Raw genomic sequence first — 18,802 nt, forward strand, 5'->3', positions numbered from 1 at the left:
TTCTAATCAATGTTTTCTATATAACTTATTTATGAATTGATGTCATACATGCATGGCACAATCCAAATATAGAAAGATATTAAGGTTTCAGATCAGGAAACAGTGAAGTATCTATTTCAGTAAACTTTACTCACCTTGTTCCCCAGAAGCATGATAACTACGTTCTGCTGAGCGAACTCATTAATCTCTGTGAGCCAGGCCTGCGGAAAGAGAACAACTCACTGTGATTGGATTGTAAATTTACAGGAAATTACCGTAATCTCAGATGCAGCACTTATATTGTTCTATATCTTGTTTAGGGTCTTGAATCCCTGAGCAAGAAAGAGAAAAGCAATGTTTTCCAACACAAGAAGAAAGGGCAGGTCATTTCAAGGAGTGTTTAATCAATGAAAACGGCTGGGGTGAGTCTGCAGTCACACTAAGAGCTAAGAAGGAAAAGGGCATTCGGGGGGAGAGAGAGAGAGAGAGGGGGGGGGGGGGGGAGAGAGAGAGAGAGGGGGGGGGAGAGACTTTAACTTTAAGATCACTTTATTTACAAAAACATTAAAGATTTACCATTTTTAGTAAAAAATAAAACTTTTAAAACCAACTAGAATGAGAGCAATGGATTTAAAAAAACGAACAAAAAACACAGAATCTCGACATAAAATAGCAACAACAAAAAAAAGATTTCCCCTCTTTTTCTTATATTTCCTCTACTATCAAAACTCATAAATTTGCATAAAGCATAAATTTGGAGACATCCATCAGTGTCAAAAACAGAGAGAGAGAGAGAGAGAGACCTCAGGTTAATGAAACACAGTGAAGGGTTGGAAACACCCTGAGTCTCATAATCATCTAACACGCACCCCATAATATTAATTAACTACATGTACTTACTAGTAATTACAGTAAAATTAAATTAAATTAAATTAAATGAACTCCGCCATGGCCGGTCCCAAGCCCGGATGTGAAAGGAGGAGGGTAAATATTTTTTACCCCGTAAAAAACACCGACGCTACAGAAACGTCAACAAGAAAATCAAATGACGCCTGACAGTGAAAGCCTCCTGGAAGCTATCAGGCCGACGACCATCTTGTCTACCAGGACCACAACCACCATCGGAACATGGAACATCCGCACCATGTTCGGGAAAGACGGCACAAGTAGCAGCCGAGATGAGGAGCTGCAACCTAACGATGTTGGGAATCAGCCAGTCCAGATGGAGTGGTGCAGGCCAAAAGAGACTCGGCACCGGAGAGCTAGTGCTGTTCTCAGGACATGAAGCCGACGCTGCGCCTCACACCCATGGAGTAGCCCTGATGCCGTCCAAGACTGCGGCAGCACATGGACCACGGATCCTAGCAGCTTCCTTCAGAACCAGGATGAGGAGAATCAATATGGATGTCATCCAGTGCTACGCTCCAACGAACGACAGCGACGAAGAAGATAAAGAGGACTTCTAAAGCTCGCCATAGTCCAGAACCGTCCGAACAGAAACATCATCATAGACTTCAACGCGAGGATACGAGGAGATCATGGGACAGCAGGGTATTGGCACAGGGACAGTCCAAACAAAAAGATGAACATACAAATGAATGAGTACAGAGTTGTGAGAACGCTCAGAACTCATGATACATTTTAAAAAGCACAGCACACAAATCTGCATATTACCTTATGATACTCACTCAGGAGTGCCGGTTCACACAGAAAGCATAATCTTTCAAAGCGAAAACACAAGACGGCAAACGCGGGCAGTGGAACGGGGGGAAAACACAAGGTCTCGAGGCACATTTTAGTTGAACTTATTTTAACTTGAGTGCTGCGTTTTGAGAATGCTGTGTCATGCGCGAGACGCGAGCACAACAGTTAAACACGAGTAGTGCGTTCACACTGAAAAACAATGGAAAAGTAGCAGAGTGGAATGGCTGACGTTCTGTGTGAACAGCCTCTATGCCGATGAATGCTTTAATCAATACATCTATATTTAGTATTTTCACATGCATTAAATGAGTGTCAAATCAGTTCTGAGATGCTGGTCCTCAACCAGTGTCACGTCACGTAAGCGAGATCAGCTTATTGCCTTATGATATATTAATTTCTTTTAGAGTCATAAAACCCTATTCGACAACATCAGGAAGTTCTGGGCCCAAAGAAACACAATCACAAGGAGTGGCTTTCAAAAGAGACTCTGGAGAAAATAGAGGAAAGAAAAAGGAAGAAATCAATAGCCATCAACAGCCGTACAAGAGCAGGAAAAGTCAGGGCACAGAAGTAATATACAGAAGCTAACAGAAGCATAAAGGAGAGCATAAAAGCAGACAAGAAGAACTATGTGGAGTCCTTGGCCGAGGAAGCAGAAACATCAGCCCACAAGGGGAACATGAGGGACCTGTACAGCACCATCAAGAAGCTGTCCGGCAAGTTCAATTCGCTCCGTGCACAATATGGCGACCGTTGACGTTCGAACTTGAGTGTGTGGGCCAGTACTTCCGGTGAAAACTTCCGGTGATCTGACAGCGAGAGCGAGAGACAACAGCGACCGAGTTCCATTACCAGAGATCATTTTTCACAATGAGTGTTTTTAGGATTCAAGAGAGGCGACTTGCCTTTCAGACGGTGACAGCCTCAGCACTTCATTGTTGTGTGCCGTTATGTACCGTTTTGTCACGTTACAACAAAGAAGTCAGCTTTCATGCATTCCCCGTTGACGCTCCCCGTGGGCTGAGTGGATGCAGAAGATCCGGAGGGATGACTTCAACCCGACCAAATTTTTAAATGCATATAATTTTCAGTGCATTTCACCTGTGCGTTTCTATGCTTTCTATTACTGCATTTATTTTGTGCACGTAAAGACCGTCTGTTTCATAAATCATTATCTGTCTGGTGTTTATAAGCAGCACATACAGTATTTTACTACGTGTAAAATATACACAAACTTAGCTATATTAAATTGTTTGTGGTACCTACAGTTAAAAATGTAAATGTAAAATATGTGATGATAATATTGATCGAGCAATTGATGTAAGTAAGTGAAAATATACTGTATGCGCAGAATTGAGAAAATAGTATTTATGGAGATAAACTGTAGCCTATCACAGAGCAAACATGTGAATATTCACGGTGCATTTTATGCAAACAACTCTAATCGTAGTTGTAACTCTATATTTACAGTAGGCATAACTGTCATTGCGTATGTGTATGCAGCATGAGTCAAATACAATCTTCTGTTCGTGAACAGTTTTATTTTATTAATCTGACTATGCATCCGTGCATTTAATTGCCATTGGCTCGTGTGATAGTAATATGGATCTTAGTAGTATTTTAAGTGATATAATTGATTCTATAAACAACTATAAGAGATCATTTTCGGCTTTCTCTGGCTCCCTGCACCGGGCGTAATGCGAAACTGGAAGTGTCTACCCACACACTCGCTGATCGGAAATCCAAAATGGCGGCCACGTGCAACTAGCCTATAAGCCTGAGAGACCAGTGAAGAGCAAAGATGGGCAGACCATACCTGAGGAGGAAGGACAGAAGAGAAGATGGGTAGAGTACTTGTTAAACAGACCAGCGCCACAAGACCCACCTGATATACGGACAGCGACCTGCCAATCAACTGCAACCCGTCCACGAAAGAAGAGATCCGCACGGCTATCCAGCGGCTGAAGAATGGGAAGTCTGCAGGACCTGATGGCATTCCAGCAGAGGCGCTGAAGGCCGATGTGGAGACCAGCATGGAGATGTTCCACCCACTTTTCCAAGAGATCTGGAAAAAGGAGCAAGTGCCGCTAGATTGGAAGGAAGGTTACCTTGTAAAAGGAGACCTCAGCTGCTGCTCCAACTACAGAGACATCACACTGCTGTCCATCCCAAGCAAAGTATTCAACTGGGTGATCCTCAACAGGTTGAAAGAGACAGTAGACCCTCGGCTTAGAGATGAACAAGCTGGTTTCCGCAAAGATAGATCTTGTACCGACCAGATTGCAATGCCGCGCATCATCCTCGAACAGTCACTCGAAGGGAATACACCTCTCTACATCAACTTCACTGACTACGAGAAAGCATTTGACAGCGTGGACAGGCAGACACTCTGGAAGCTTCTACGGCATTATGGAGTACCCATAAAGATCACCGATATCTCATACGACGGACTGTCCTGCAGAGTGATCCACGGCACACAAGCCACGGACAACTTCCAAGTGTGGACTGGCATAAGACAGGGGTGCCTGCTTTCTCCTGTCCTGTTTCTGCTTACTGGGTCATGAGGACATCAAGAGATCAGAGAAGGAACGGTATTCAGTGGACCCTATGGAAACAGCTGGACGACCTCGACTTCGCCGATGACCTGGCACTTCTCTCGCACACCCAGCAACAGATGCAGGAGAAGACCAACACTGTGGCAGAGAACTCCATACGCATTGGGCTGAACATCCACAAAGGGAAGAGCAAGGTCCTCAAGGTCAACGCAGCCGACACAGCACCCATCAAGCTGGTACCGATGCAGACGTACGAGTGCGTATCGGCAAGACAAGAACAGCTTTCCAGCAGCCGAAGAAGGTATGGGACTCCAGTGCCCTGACCATCCACTCCAAGATCAAACTCTCCAATCCCATCGTGAAGCCAATACTCCAGAAACATAGAGAACAACAGCCTCAACCACCTGCCTCAGGCGAATCCTACGAATCAGATGGCCAGTTACCATCGGTAACAGGGAACTGTGGGAGAGAACCAGACTGCAGCCTGTAGAGAGAGAAATCCTCCAAAGAAGATGGCGCTGGATTGGCCATACCCTCCGGAAACCTGCTAACAGCATCCCCAGACAGGCGCTCACCAGGAACCTTCCAGGCAAGAGAAAAAGAGGCGAAACACCTGGAAACGAGACTTGGAGGCAGAATCCAAGAAAATGGGACTGTCATGGGGACAACTGGAGAAACTGGCCCAGGACCGGAACTGTTGGAGAGCTCTTGTTGACGGCCTATGACCCAAACGGGACTAGAGGCGAATGATGATGATGACTTACTAGTAATAACAGTAAATTAGGCATAATTAAAAGTAACTAACCCTAATACTAACCCTATAGTAAGTACATGTAGTTAATTAATATTACTCAGTACAATGTACAATGTGTGTACGTATATACATACATATATACACCTGTCAATGCGTCTCTTATCAACTTAAAAGGGTTGAAGAGACTGTTTATTATCGGCTGCTTATAGAATAAATAAATAAAAGACATGCAGATCTTCAAGCTCTGCAACAAGTGTTCTCACAGCATGAGCTTTTCAGTCACGTGTGTTTGTGACAATGCAGAAGACAAAGAAGAAACTGTCTCATGATTCTGCCGGATCCGCTGGTTCTGTTTGATCTCGATCTTGATCTCGATCCCTTCGGTCTAAGTGTTTCTCTCTCTCACAGACTGTGGAAATGTCTCTCTCTCACAGACTGTGGAAATGGGTCTCTCTCTCCACGTCTCTGAAACTCACTCAGCCTCATTTGCATTTGAAAAGCGTAACAGTGTTATTTAGCAAAGCCTTGTACTATATCAGTGCATGAGTTTATTTCCTCCCGGGTCTGAAACAAGCGAACGAGAGTCGTTTGATCCCTCGACTGTGTGTGTTTCATGTTCTGCTTCCAGGCTTTATTCAACTACAACCAACAGCAGTCCACAGATACGCTTGATTTTCTTCCATATAGCCCAAAATATATTTATTAATTACGGCTAAAAGGATGTCTTATGTTTGATTTGTGTTATTGTGTCTAAAAGGGACACGGCATATTTCGAGAGCCTTCTGGCCTACAGTACGGCTCCGGCCGAATGTAATTTCACAGAAACATTGCAGTTGTTTTGTTTTCTTAGTTAAAGCACATTATTTTTATGTTCTGATTACATTATGCACCTTAAATGCAATGCAATTCTCTTCAGATAAAAGAGTCACCAAATGCATAAATGTAAATGTATTTTTATGTTTTGTAGAACATTTTTAAGATGTTATGCTGTGATGGAAACCAAAATGAAGGGCTTGAAATGAACTATGAGGCATGATGTGTTAAGAAAACATCATGAAATCAGAGTAAATTTCACTTTTTTTATCACAAATGCAAAATGTGTTATTTTAATATTACAGTAGGTGTGCTTTGTAGAACATTTTCAAAACTTTGTGCTTTGACGGTACCAAATTAAAAGCAAAATGCAATGTTGTTAAAACGTTTTGTACTTGCTGGGAAACTGCTGTCTAAATCTGGAGCGTGTGTGTGTGTGTGTGTGTGTGTAAACAAAAGCAACACTGTTTCATCTCATATTAAATTATTTCCCTTCACAACTTTGGTAATAACTTGAAAACTCACAGGAGATGCAAAAGTGGTCAAACCCTCAAAACCCCGGATAAATGAACCTTCTGTAAAATCATATCAGGCAAAAAAAATACAAAATAGCAAAAATAGCAGCAAAAAAAACAATTTCAAATCATATCGTTTTTGAAAAAACACTAAATTTCAGCCAATGCTCTATGGAATATTTGGTCTTTTCTTTGATATTGCATAAAAACAGACAGCACAGATTATAAAATGATGCTCACTGCGTCAGAGAGACCGACTTTAAAATGATTTAATTGAGTCGTTGTGCGAGTGTTTCACCGGTGTGACAGATGAAGATGAGCGTATCAGGAATCTTTATCGTAATGGAGGCAGACGCCGCTTCGCCACACTAACCAAGAGTGATAAATGACACGTATTTACAATAAAACATGACAAGAATATAAATGGAGGGAAAAGAGAATGTGGCAAGCATTCAGAAAGCGTTTAAAACAGACGATGAAAGGGAGGATAATGTGAAGTTAATCAAAGTAAATGGAGATAAACACGACTGAGAAGAAGAAACAATTAAATAGAATTAATTAAACGTTTAAAGATGTTATACCAGGAGCGATGGAACAAGTGAAATGAATAAGAGAAAGAAGACAGAAAGAGGGAATGATGAACACCAGGCTCAGACCAGGGACCTGAAGACATATTCATCTTATTTAGCAACGCAGATGGTAAGTAATGAAAGCAGTTTGTCACGCTGTAAAGATACTCATTATTTTAAGAAGTTCAACTACAGTAAAACTAGGAAAAGTGCCCTAATGTTCCTTAAGAGAGGAATATCAGAGCAGAATATCTCAGGTTAAACAATTATATCCAGTTAAATTATGGTAAAAAAAAAAAAAAAAAACAGATATAAGAAGAAGCAAAAAAATTTAATATAATCAGATGTAATGTGTCACGAGGGACTTCTAAGGAATATCCTTTTACTGTTTTTGACTATATTATATGGCAATCTAAAGTATTTACTTCCAAAAACAATACATTTTACATAACTTTACAGTAAAATTATATGAAATGCAATTTTAAAACATTTATAATTTACAAAACTTTTCACGGTATATGGTAAATCAATCAATAGGTTTTTACTGTTGCACTTTTCCAGGAGACTGTAAGAATACAAAACATTACAAACATAGTTTTACAGTGTAGAACAAAAATAAGTGTTAACTAAATATATTGCTAGAAAACAATCCTCCAGGGGCTTGATGGCACAGAGACTCTCACACAAGATATTCTTGCCAGTCAGATCGTTCTAATCTTGCTAATTTCCTTTGCAACGGTTAATTTAAAAGTGATTTTTAATGAAGAAAATTTTTTTTTAGCTGTTTGCAAACTCTAACCTCCAAAACAAAACTAAACTAAATCCATGCATTGAAAATGTAAACCATGCAATCTGACTTACACTGCAAAGACACTTTGGATAAAAGCATCTGCCAAATGCATACGTGTAAATGTAAAATGCTAAAAACTTTGAAGAGCACTAGTGTTGGACATTTATAGCTGGAAAAAATAAAACAACAAAAATAAGAACTGTGACAGCATTAAAACATCATTTTACACTAAATGCAACAAAATAAAACTAGAACAAAATAAAATTTTAACTAATATTTTCTAGAAAAAAAAATGTTTTTCAGAGATTTAGATCGTTCTGATCTATTGAATATATATTTATGCAATGATTGATTTCAAAAGTGCAGCATTTTAATGAAAAACAGCTGTGAGCGTAAACAAAACAAAACAAAAATTGCATTTGCAATTTACAAATTGTATTGACAAAAAAAAAAGAAAAAAAGAAAAAAAAGAAGAAGATCTGGCAGCAAATTTAAGTGGCCATAAGCAAAGATGACAGATTTCAGATCGTGAACTTCCTGCCATTGAAATTAATGGAAGCGCTAACAGACAACTTTAAAGGGATGGTATAATGCCCTTTTTACAAGATGTGAAATAAGTCTCTGATGTCCCCAGAGTGTGTGTGTGTGTGTGTGTGTGAAGTTTTAGCTGAAAATACCCCACAGATATTTTTATAAAGCATGTTAAAATTGTCACTTTTTGAGGGTGAGCAAAAACACACCGTTTTGTGTCTGTCCCTTTAAATGCAAATGAGCTGCTGCTCCCGGCACAGGGGGCGGAGCTTCAAGAGCTCGTGTCCTTTTACCTCACACACACACGCACTGAACATTTAAAAAACTTTTAGCCTTTTATGTTCAAACCGGAGTCGGACAATGATGGAGAGACTCAAGAAGAAGAGACAACATGTAGAAGCAACAGGACATTTCTGAATGGTTAGTTGATGAATTTATGAAGCTGATGTGTAGTTATCTTCTAGTCATTGATTAGCATATTCTGTCTTGATAATCTATAAATCATGTTCAGGGGGCGGGGTTTATGTAAATTTTATGGTTGGTGATGTCACTAACCCGGGAGGAATGTGGTGTAGTCTCTACCAGCCGTTTGTTGTAGTCCTTAAAAAGCAAATATCTCCCTTTACTTTGAACTTTGAGCGTTGTAACTTTGCAGATGTTGTTTATGCTCAAACAGCAACATTACACACTAACTAAAGTTAGAAAAGTCAAATCTTAATCAACCACCCCTTTAATGCATGCACATCATATCGGCCTCTACTGTACATGCATGAGCTGTGATGATCCGTTCATCAGTCAAGAATAAAGAGGAAGACTGACTCGATCCTCGTCCACCTCTGAGTCCACAGTCATCTCTGCGTCTGCTCATGCGTTCGGCTCTGACTGCGGGGAAGACTCGAGTAACTCACACACTCCACGACCTCCATCTGCTCTATTCTCCCAGTCTCAGGGTTTTGTCCAGGATTCAAGGTTTCTGCTGGGTCTCCTGATGGTTTGGATCAGTGTTCTTCTGAATATGTGAGGGAGAGACTGTATTTTCCTCTCTTCATCTTCAATCTATTTCCTCCGAAGGGTTTCATCTCTTGCTTTCGCTCACTGTTACATGAAACCTGCTCTGAGTTTGATCCATAGTGACATTTACGGCCAGTTAGAGCTTTGTTTGTCCACACACACACACACACACACACACCTTCACTCTTTTTATTTGTATTTATTTATCTTTTCTGTCTTGCCAAAAATGTCCTTTAAATATAGTGAATATTTTGTAGTCACATTTCTATGTGGCAACTGTATTTTCTCATGCAATACATTTAATATAAAGTTAAAATACACTACCGTTCTAATGTTTTTGAAAGAAGTCTGCTCACCTAGGCTTTGATGAATAGAAAGTTCAAAAGAACAGCATTTATTTGTTATTATAACATTATAAATGTCTTTACTGTCACTTTTGATTAATTTGAATATCATTAATAAAATGTATATAAATATCTGACTGACCCTAAACTTTTGAACAGGGGTGTTTTCATATTTCATTTTAATGATATGTTAATATCATTAATACCAAATACCAATACCAAATACCAAATGTTAATACCAAATTTTAATTAAATGGAAGGTTTTAAAATTTGTAAACACATTAATATCTCAAAATATTTAACTGACTATCAAAATAACAAAAGAAAACATTGTAACATTAATAATGATCATCATATTTTTGTTAACAGTGTCTTTTAATTTAAACATTTGATGTTGATTAGATTAGCACTGACTCTCAGCATTATTATTTTTTGATCACTGTAATATTTCGCAAATTCCATAATTCTGTCACTCTTAGCTAATACTGTAGTTTATTAATGTGTTTATTGTTGTTTCTGACATGCATTTACATTATAGGCCGTGTTATGCTTGTGAATATCGAAGCAAGAGATAGTGTTCGATAGATATTCTACTAACTATAAGTAACTTTGCAACTACATAGTATTAGTAGACTGTTAGGTTAGGGTTCAGGTTAGTAGAATAAGTTGACAAGTAGTTGCAAAGTTACTTAGTAGAATAACTAAAGTGGACTGTTGAATTAAAGTGTTACCGGAAACCCAAACTTTCAAAAAACCTTCTTCTATTTAAAATGATCAAACTTTACTAACTCGCACACCGCTCACAAACTCTCATTAGGAGGATTCGGATAAACCATCATTCATACCATCAAACTAATTTGTATCTTCGCCCTTCCACACCCACACAATCCCATAACCCCTTTCTGAATTAGCAGCACACACATATTGTTGTAATATAATATGCTGCAAATGAATATATTGTTATGAGATAACCTTTGTGCGAGACAGGATGAGGAGCAGCAGTGAAGTGAAGCGGAGATCGTATGGTTACTGTGTTTAATGGCTCTACTGTAATCATCAGAGTTCTTCACACACAATCGTGCGGATGATTACACACATCTGAGACTGATCGAGAAACAGTTTCAACAGCTGAGGAACATCAGACTTCTCCGTTACGACGCAGCCAGGAGGATTCATATGGAGAAACTAATTATAACTCTGTACCAAGACAGGCATGAAGAAATTATTAAAGATGTGTGTATGTGAGATGAATCAATCAAACCATATAAAATCTCAATCATTATCTATGTTATTATAGATTAGTAATACATACTGTATACAAAATTGTATTACAGATTTATTTATGCACTAAATACTCAAAGCTTGTTTTACACACCATGTTTTTCAAAAAGATTTTGCTTTTGAAAGCATTTTTTAAAATAGAAATCTTTTGTAACATCATAAATCTCTTTACTGTCACTTCTGATCAATTTATTGTGTTCTCGCTGAATAAAAGTATTAATTTCTTAAAAAAATATTTAAATATCTTACTGTTCCTAAACGTTTGAATGGAGATTTATATACATATAATTATCATGTTGAATCACTTTTTGGTAACTTCTATGCCGTATAAATCTTACTCACAAATAATGTAAATCTGTGACAAACCAAACTTTAATCAATAAATTTGTTTATAAATTTGTCAATAAATTTGTTAACAAATAAATAAATACATATTTATATTTCAAAATATATAAATTACTATCAAAATAACAAAAGAAAATATAGCTAGTGCATTATTAATATTTTGTATCTTATTTTCATCAACAGTCTCTTTTAATTTAAATAATTCTTAATTTAATTATGCGTACCAAGGGTGCATTAATTTGATTATTGAGTAATCTTGTGAAATATTATTACAATTTAAAGTAATTGCTTTCCATTTTAATATGTTTTAAAATGTAAAATTACTCTGTGATGCAAAGCTGAATTTTCAGCAGCTCAAAATACACTATTATTATCAAAGTTGAAAACAGTTCATATTTTTGTTGAAACGGTGTAAAAAAAAATAAAAAAAAATTGATGAATAGAATTTAAATGAATTTAATAGAAATCTTTTGTAGCATTAATTAAAATGTCTGGAGAAAAAAAAAAATTGACCCCAAACTTTTAAACGTCAGTGCTATACAATTTATATAAGGTTACTTATCATATGATATTCACTTGATCCAGCCAGTCAACATCCTCAACATCCAATCAAAACTCCCCCTCGGTCACGGCAGGGTTAAATTACCACAGCCAATTACACTCTTCACACTGACCCAGAATGTGAGGTTAATTACGAGCAGCAAGAGGAATCAGAACAGAGAAGAGCAATGGGTTCTCCATGCCAAGTCCCTCAATCCCGCTGCTGTTCTCTTATCCATATTAATGCAGCGGCCCTCACAAGTAAAGGAGCTGGATACATGCATTGATTTTCTATTTTAAAACAACGGACAAAAAGGAAAAGTACAACAAATGACACAATTTTGTTCTGCCCCTGAGGGCTGGAGGGAGAAAAATGTGGTTATGTTTACAGATGGAGAGCCAGCGTCTCATTAAAGACCTGGAATGGAGAATTCTCATCGGCAACATCCAGAGCAATGCAGTCAGTGTGGGAAAACTGCAGGAGAATTCAATCTCCAGGAAGTGCTGCACGACAGGACAACGCAGTATTCAATACACCTTCACACTGATTTTAGGGAAAATAGACAGTCAGATGATTCGTTCAGTATCAGAAAGATGAGGTTACAAATAGTTAAATATCATTCAAAGATCTGGAAATGTTTGTGGACAAATACTGACTGCAAATAAAGGAGACATTTTCACATTGATGTTGAATATCTATTATTAATGCATAACATTGAACAGTAACAAACTGGACAAAACTGGACATGCTCTACTATCTCATTTATATATTAAAGTGCCACTATTATGTATTATGTTTTTTTTTTTTTATGTATTAGTGCCACGCCATCGTTACTGTTCGTATCACTGTGTATCAAGAGCTGAGATTCAGATATGATAATGAGTGTTTGGTTTCTGACCAATCAGAGCAGAGCGGCTCTCAGAGAGGCGGGGTTTAGAGAGACTGAATCCTTGATCGAACCGAGAAAATTAAAGTGTTTTTCGACCGTGGATGCATGTAAACCTGTTAAAGGAGACCTTTAAAACTGCACAATAGGGCACTTTAATACATAATGAAGTACAACAAGTGATTTTTTTTTTTTTATGGACATAAAAATGGTTCAATCTAATTTAAAATGGCTTTTTTGGCTCTGTGAATGTGTAACCAAGTGAGTTCATCTAAACTCAAATGACTAATCAAACATGAAAGCGCAGTCAAACAGTGAAGATGCACATTAACACACTTTCTACAACAAGTGTTTAATTCAGTCTGTGGGCGTCAGGAGAGCAGAGAGAAATCATTTAATCTGTCAACCAGCAGAAACACACACACACACACACACACACTGGTCCTGCTGTCTGACCGTGACGGTGAAGTTATCTGCCATGATCCAGCTTGAATCATTATACAGAAGACTGACAGTCTGACAGTGTCAACTCACATTCAGAACCATCGAGATTTGCATTTTAAATAACAACTAAACAAAGATCATTCCACTGAGAGAGATTTGTTTGTTCTTTCTATATCTGGAACATCGTGCTGTTAACAGGCTCTCAGAAACCCCGACGGTGAACAGAGAAGTGTGTGTGTGTGATCATACGATTAGATAATGAAAACGGATGAACCTTGTGGTGAGATTTAACTCCTTATTAAAATAACTAATTCCTACAACCTTGAAAACTGACTCTAACCAAAGCTCCTCCAAACCTCAGTGACCTCAGCGGCGTTGAGAAAAGAGTTTCATGCGTGCGGTTCATGCAGACATATGTTTTTCTTATGATGTGTGGTGCCATCATGATGATATTTCCCTGTGGCTCGAGTCTAGAGTGATTAATCACATGACATTTACGGTTCAGGTGATTGGCTCAGATGCCTCAGTGGTTTCCATGAGCAAAAATGTTATATTGTAAAACGTTCCTTTTTTAATAGCACCACAAAGACATGATGTGCATCTGAAAAATTCAGAACTGAAAAAGCATATCAAGATAAATTGCAGTTTACCGGTGTCCTTTCCTAGAAGTTTACAGACATTTCCTTCAATGCAATGCAATGCATAATTCAAAACACAGGTAAAACACCTGTTAAAAACAATTCAGTAAATTCCTGTACAGTTATGGACTTTTCTTAAGCTGTACATGCTAAAGTTTTTCTTAGTTATAGTCAAAATAGGAAAAACTTGTGTAACAACATCAATGGGAGATACTTGTGCATCTGGATGTGAGAAGATGGGAAGGTCTTATAAATATTGTATTATTTCAACACAACTTTCCACTGCTGTGTTCCAGTCAAAGCATGTGTGTTCTTCAGACGGACACACACTTCAAACGGGGTCAGAAAGTGTGTCTCTGTCCTCCAGTCTTCTTTAATCCTGAAGTGAGAAGTGCTGATTCTGCTCACAGGAATGAAAGTTAGTATCCCTGCATATCATTTCACGAGTGCTGGATCAGAACGTAACATCTGGTGCTGCTGGATTTACTGTTCTGTGTTACGACCCTACAAAAAGTCCAGGTCTGGCTGGTAGTAACAAGTGAAAGCGAGTGAGCGAGCAAATAAATCAATGCATGAATAAATGCATAAATAAATAAAAGCAAAAATAAAAAAAATGCATAAATTAAAAAATGCAAAAATAAATTAAAAAATGCCAAAATAAATAAAAAACTTTTGTTTGATTGTTTGTTCTCTCTCGGTTTAGCTTCACCTCTCCAGCTTCATGTGATATTAGATGCTTTTTTATCCTCTAGGCTTTTTTTTTTTTTTTTTTTTTTTTTAATTCTAACTACATTTTTATGTAGGACTTCACTTTATGTTGCATTTGGGTCATAACAATTAGATAGACACATGAAACAGATGCAAATCAAGCAGCGCCAGTGAGCGGGAAACTGAAGAGCTCTTCGGCATGAATCACTGCGACTGGATGCATTCGGTTTCAGACTTCATTATTATTACTGATATTTAATCTCCACCACAGTAAGAGGATGGTAAACACATGGTACAAGTAACTTTTATATAGTTAATAATATTTCAAGATGAACACTTACTGGACTGAAGCAACTCCAGTTTACTTGATTATCCATACATCATTTTTTTAGAAAAATTCAGAAATGTCTGTATTTATTTATTTATTTATTTATTTATTTTTTATATATAAAATAAATGTATATATAATATATATATATATATATATATATATATATATATATATATATATATATATATATATATATATATATATATATATATATATATTTTTTTTTTTTTTTATATACAGTGAGGAAAATAAGTATTTGAACACCCTGCTATTTTGCAAGTTCTCCCACTTGGAAATCATGGAGGGGTCTGAAATTGTCATCGTAGGTGCATGTCCACTGTGAGAGACATAATCTAAAAAAAAAAAATCCAGAAATCACAATATATGATTTTTTAACTATTTATTTGTATGATACAGCTGCAAATAAGTATTTGAACACCTGTCTATCAGCTAGAATTCTGACCCTCAAAGACCTGTTAGTCTGCCTTTAAAATGTCCACCTCCACTCCATTTATTATCCTAAATTAGATGCACCTGTTTGAGGTCGTTAGCTGCATAAAGACACCTGTCCACCCCATACAATCAGTAAGAATCCAACTACTAACATGGCCAAGACCAAAGAGCTGTCCAAAGACACTAGAGACAAAATTGTACACCTCCACAAGGCTGGAAAGGGCTACGGGGAAATTGCCAAGCAGCTTGGTGAAAAAAGGTCCACTGTTGGAGCAATCATTAGAAAATGGAAGAAGCTAAACATGACTGTCAATCTCCCTCGGACTCGGGCTCCATGCAAGATCTCACCTCGTGGGGTCTCAATGATCCTAAGAAAGGTGAGAAATCAGCCCAGAACTACACGGGAGGAGCTGGTCAATGACCTGAAAAGAGCTGGGACCACCGTTTCCAAGGTTACTGTTGGTAATACACTAAGACGTCATGGTTTGAAATCATGCATGGCACGGAAGGTTCCCCTGCTTAAACCAGCACATGTCAAGGCCCGTCTTAAGTTTGCCAATGACCATTTGGATGATCCAGAGGAGTCATGGGAGAAAGTCATGTGGTCAGATGAGACCAAAATAGAACTTTTTGGTCATAATTCCACTAAACGTGTTTGGAGGAAGAAGAATGATGAGTACCATCCCAAGAACATCATCCCTACTGTGAAGCATGCGGGTGGTAGCATCATGCTTTGGGGGTGTTTTTCTGCACATGGGACAGGGCAACTGCACTGTATTAAGGAGAGGATGACCGGGGCCATGTATTGCGAGATTTTGGGGAACAACCTCCTTCCCTCAGTTAGAGCATTGAAGATGGGTCGAGGCTGGGTCTTCCAACATGACAATGACCCGAAGCACACAGCCAGGATAACCAAGGAGTGGCTCTGTAAGAAGCATATCAAGGTTCTGGCGTGGCCTAGCCAGTCTCCAGACCTAAACCCAATAGAGAATCTTTGGAGGGAGCTCAAACTCCGTGTTTCTCAGCGACAGCCCAGAAACCTGACTGATCTAGAGAAGATCTGTGTGGAGGAGTGGGACAAAATCCCTCCTGCAGTGTGTGCAAACCTGGTGAAAAACTACAGGAAACGTTTGACCTCTGTAATTGCAAACAACAGCTACTGTACCAAATATTAACATTGATTTTCTCAGGTGTTCAAATACTTATTTGCAGCTGTATCATACAAATAAATAGTTAAAAAATCATACATTGTGATTTCTGGATTTTTTTTTTTAGATTATGTCTCTCACAGTGGACATGCACCTACGATGACAATTTCAGACCCCTCCATGATTTCTAAGTGGGAGAACTTGCAAAATAGCAGGGTGTTCAAATACTTATTTTCCTCACTGTATATATATATATATATATATATATATATATATATATATATATATATATATATATATATATATATTTTTTTTTTTATATATATATATATATATATATATATATATATATATATATATATATATATATATATATATATATATATTATTTATATATTTGAGTCTCAAATATGATCATCAAGTTTCTTTGTTCATCTCTCAATCATCATTGTACTGCATTGCATTTTGTGTTTTAAAACTACAGAGCTTGGATTATAAAACGAAGCATTTAAATATCATCTTACAGAGACATATTTATTGGCAGATGTTGAAATGTATATGCATTTTATATCAGTATCTTCTGTATTGTTATAAAGATCTCATTGATTTACATTACAAGCATCAGAATTTCATCAATTTTTGTCCATATACTGTAAATATCAGCATCTTATTCGATCTCAGTTTGAGTCTCTGAATAAAATTTAGCTGTTTTTTTCCATATTCTCAATACTATATGAGCCATAAAAGCCTGATGTATCAAATATGATCCTCAAGAAAAAAAACATGCAAACTTTATTATTATTACTTTTATTTTAGATTTTGTCTAAAGGCTCAAATTCCATGTGTAAAAAAAATTATTTCAGGTTAATACTGAATAAAACCTCCCTATGAAACACAGCAACTCTCTATTGATTCAGTTCTCTGTGGTTTCTCTAGAAGCCTCTCATGAAAAATGCATTGCCTAACCAAGACGCCAACGTGAGCTCGGCCTGAACTGCTCTCGGGTGTTTTCAGGTAACACTCATCTGGTTTCTATGCATAAGCATGACTGTGCGAACGAGTTCAAATCACTGACAAAGTAATGGGTCCTTCAAAATATTACAAGAATGACTAACATTACCATCACTGTTTGCACGCTTATACATTCCCCTCAGGCTTTTAATATGAAATGGCAAAGTTTTCACTGGATGTGAAGGAGTAAAACCAGGTAATGTCTTCCCTATAGCTTGAAAATGAGTTTAAAAGGCAGTTTGTGCAACATTACACATTTCGCAGTGAATGAAAACTTTGAATGTTTGCACAAGTGCTCCGAAACCTCAGAAAGCATCATGGTAGTGATGATGACAGATGTGTCAGGCGAAGCGTTAGATTCGCTTCGACCTCCTGCTAAAAGCAGAGCCGATGTCGGTCGGGTCACTGAAATATGAAGCGATTGTGGAATATAAAGGGGAAAGTCAAAGAGACTCCAGACATGCTTCAGGATAAATCAGATAAAACATGTTAAAATAATGTTTGATTATGGTGGGAATTGTGTGTCGTCTTTCATTTCATCACTGAAATTGTCTCCATAAAGGAAATGAAAAGATTTGGCATGTGATCTTTGGCTCAAGGGTGTGAGAGAGTGTAAATGTGTCTTCAAAGGGAATGTAATGGATGGAAATAATGGATATAATGCCGACATACTTCATCCTCAAAGAGTCAGGCTCTTATCTGACGCCTGGATGGAGTGAAAATGGCTGGAAAGTGTCCTATTATATGCCATATACTGCATTACTGTGCAAATATAGAGGTCATTCACACAAGCACATACGCATGCACACATATATATACAAGCTATTTACCTCTGCTTTTTGATATTTGTTTTATATTAGTTTGATGAAGTCTTATGTAAATTTCTATCTGTTTAAGGGTCTGTACATTCTAAACATATCTAAACATTCTTAAATCAAGATACATTTACTTGGGGAAACAAAATGACTTTTTTTCTGAAAATAATAATAATAATAATTAAGTGGGTTTATACTTTAAAAAAAATCTTCCAGTGCGGTCAGAAAAAAAAAATTCAAAGGGAAAACTTATTTTTCTGACTATTGCCAGATATTTATTTTTTTAAGCACTTAATTTTGATAATTCAGAAAGAAAGACTTTATATCGCATTTCATTTTGCTTCTCAAGTAAATGTTTCTTGATTTAAGATTGTTTAGATATTTTTGTATACTATATTGAATTTTTGTATATTTTATACACATTTTATTAGTATATTTTGTTATCATTTTTTGCATATTATTTTTGTAATTAAGAGATATTTAAATTAAATATTAAAATATTATGAGATATTCTTGAATGTTTAGAACTTTTTGTAGAATAAATTGCCTTTTATTCTATATAGGCCCTATTTTATATTTACAAAAAAAAACAACTAAACTAATTATCAGACCAAAGACTGTTCTTCATTATCCATC

General features: G+C 37.2%; 1 protein-coding gene across 2 annotated transcripts in view; it reads right to left on the reverse strand.

The window, feature by feature from the left end:
* The window catches only part of rab26 (RAB26, member RAS oncogene family), a 93,906-nt gene that overhangs the window by 4,708 nt on the left and 70,396 nt on the right, over window positions 1-18,802 (reverse strand). For both annotated transcript variants that reach the window (XR_014608909.1, XM_084134584.1), the window contains exon 5: window positions 135-200. Coding sequence is in view for 1 of the 2 variants with exons in the window: in XM_084134584.1 (XP_083990710.1) it covers window positions 135-152 (18 nt within the window). In the remaining variant the exon portion in view is untranslated. The remainder of the gene's footprint in view (window positions 1-134; window positions 201-18,802) is intronic.

This window comes from Abramis brama (assembly GCF_963993115.1).
Source record: "Abramis brama genome assembly, chromosome: 14".
Classification (NCBI taxonomy): Eukaryota; Metazoa; Chordata; class Actinopteri; order Cypriniformes; family Leuciscidae; genus Abramis; species Abramis brama.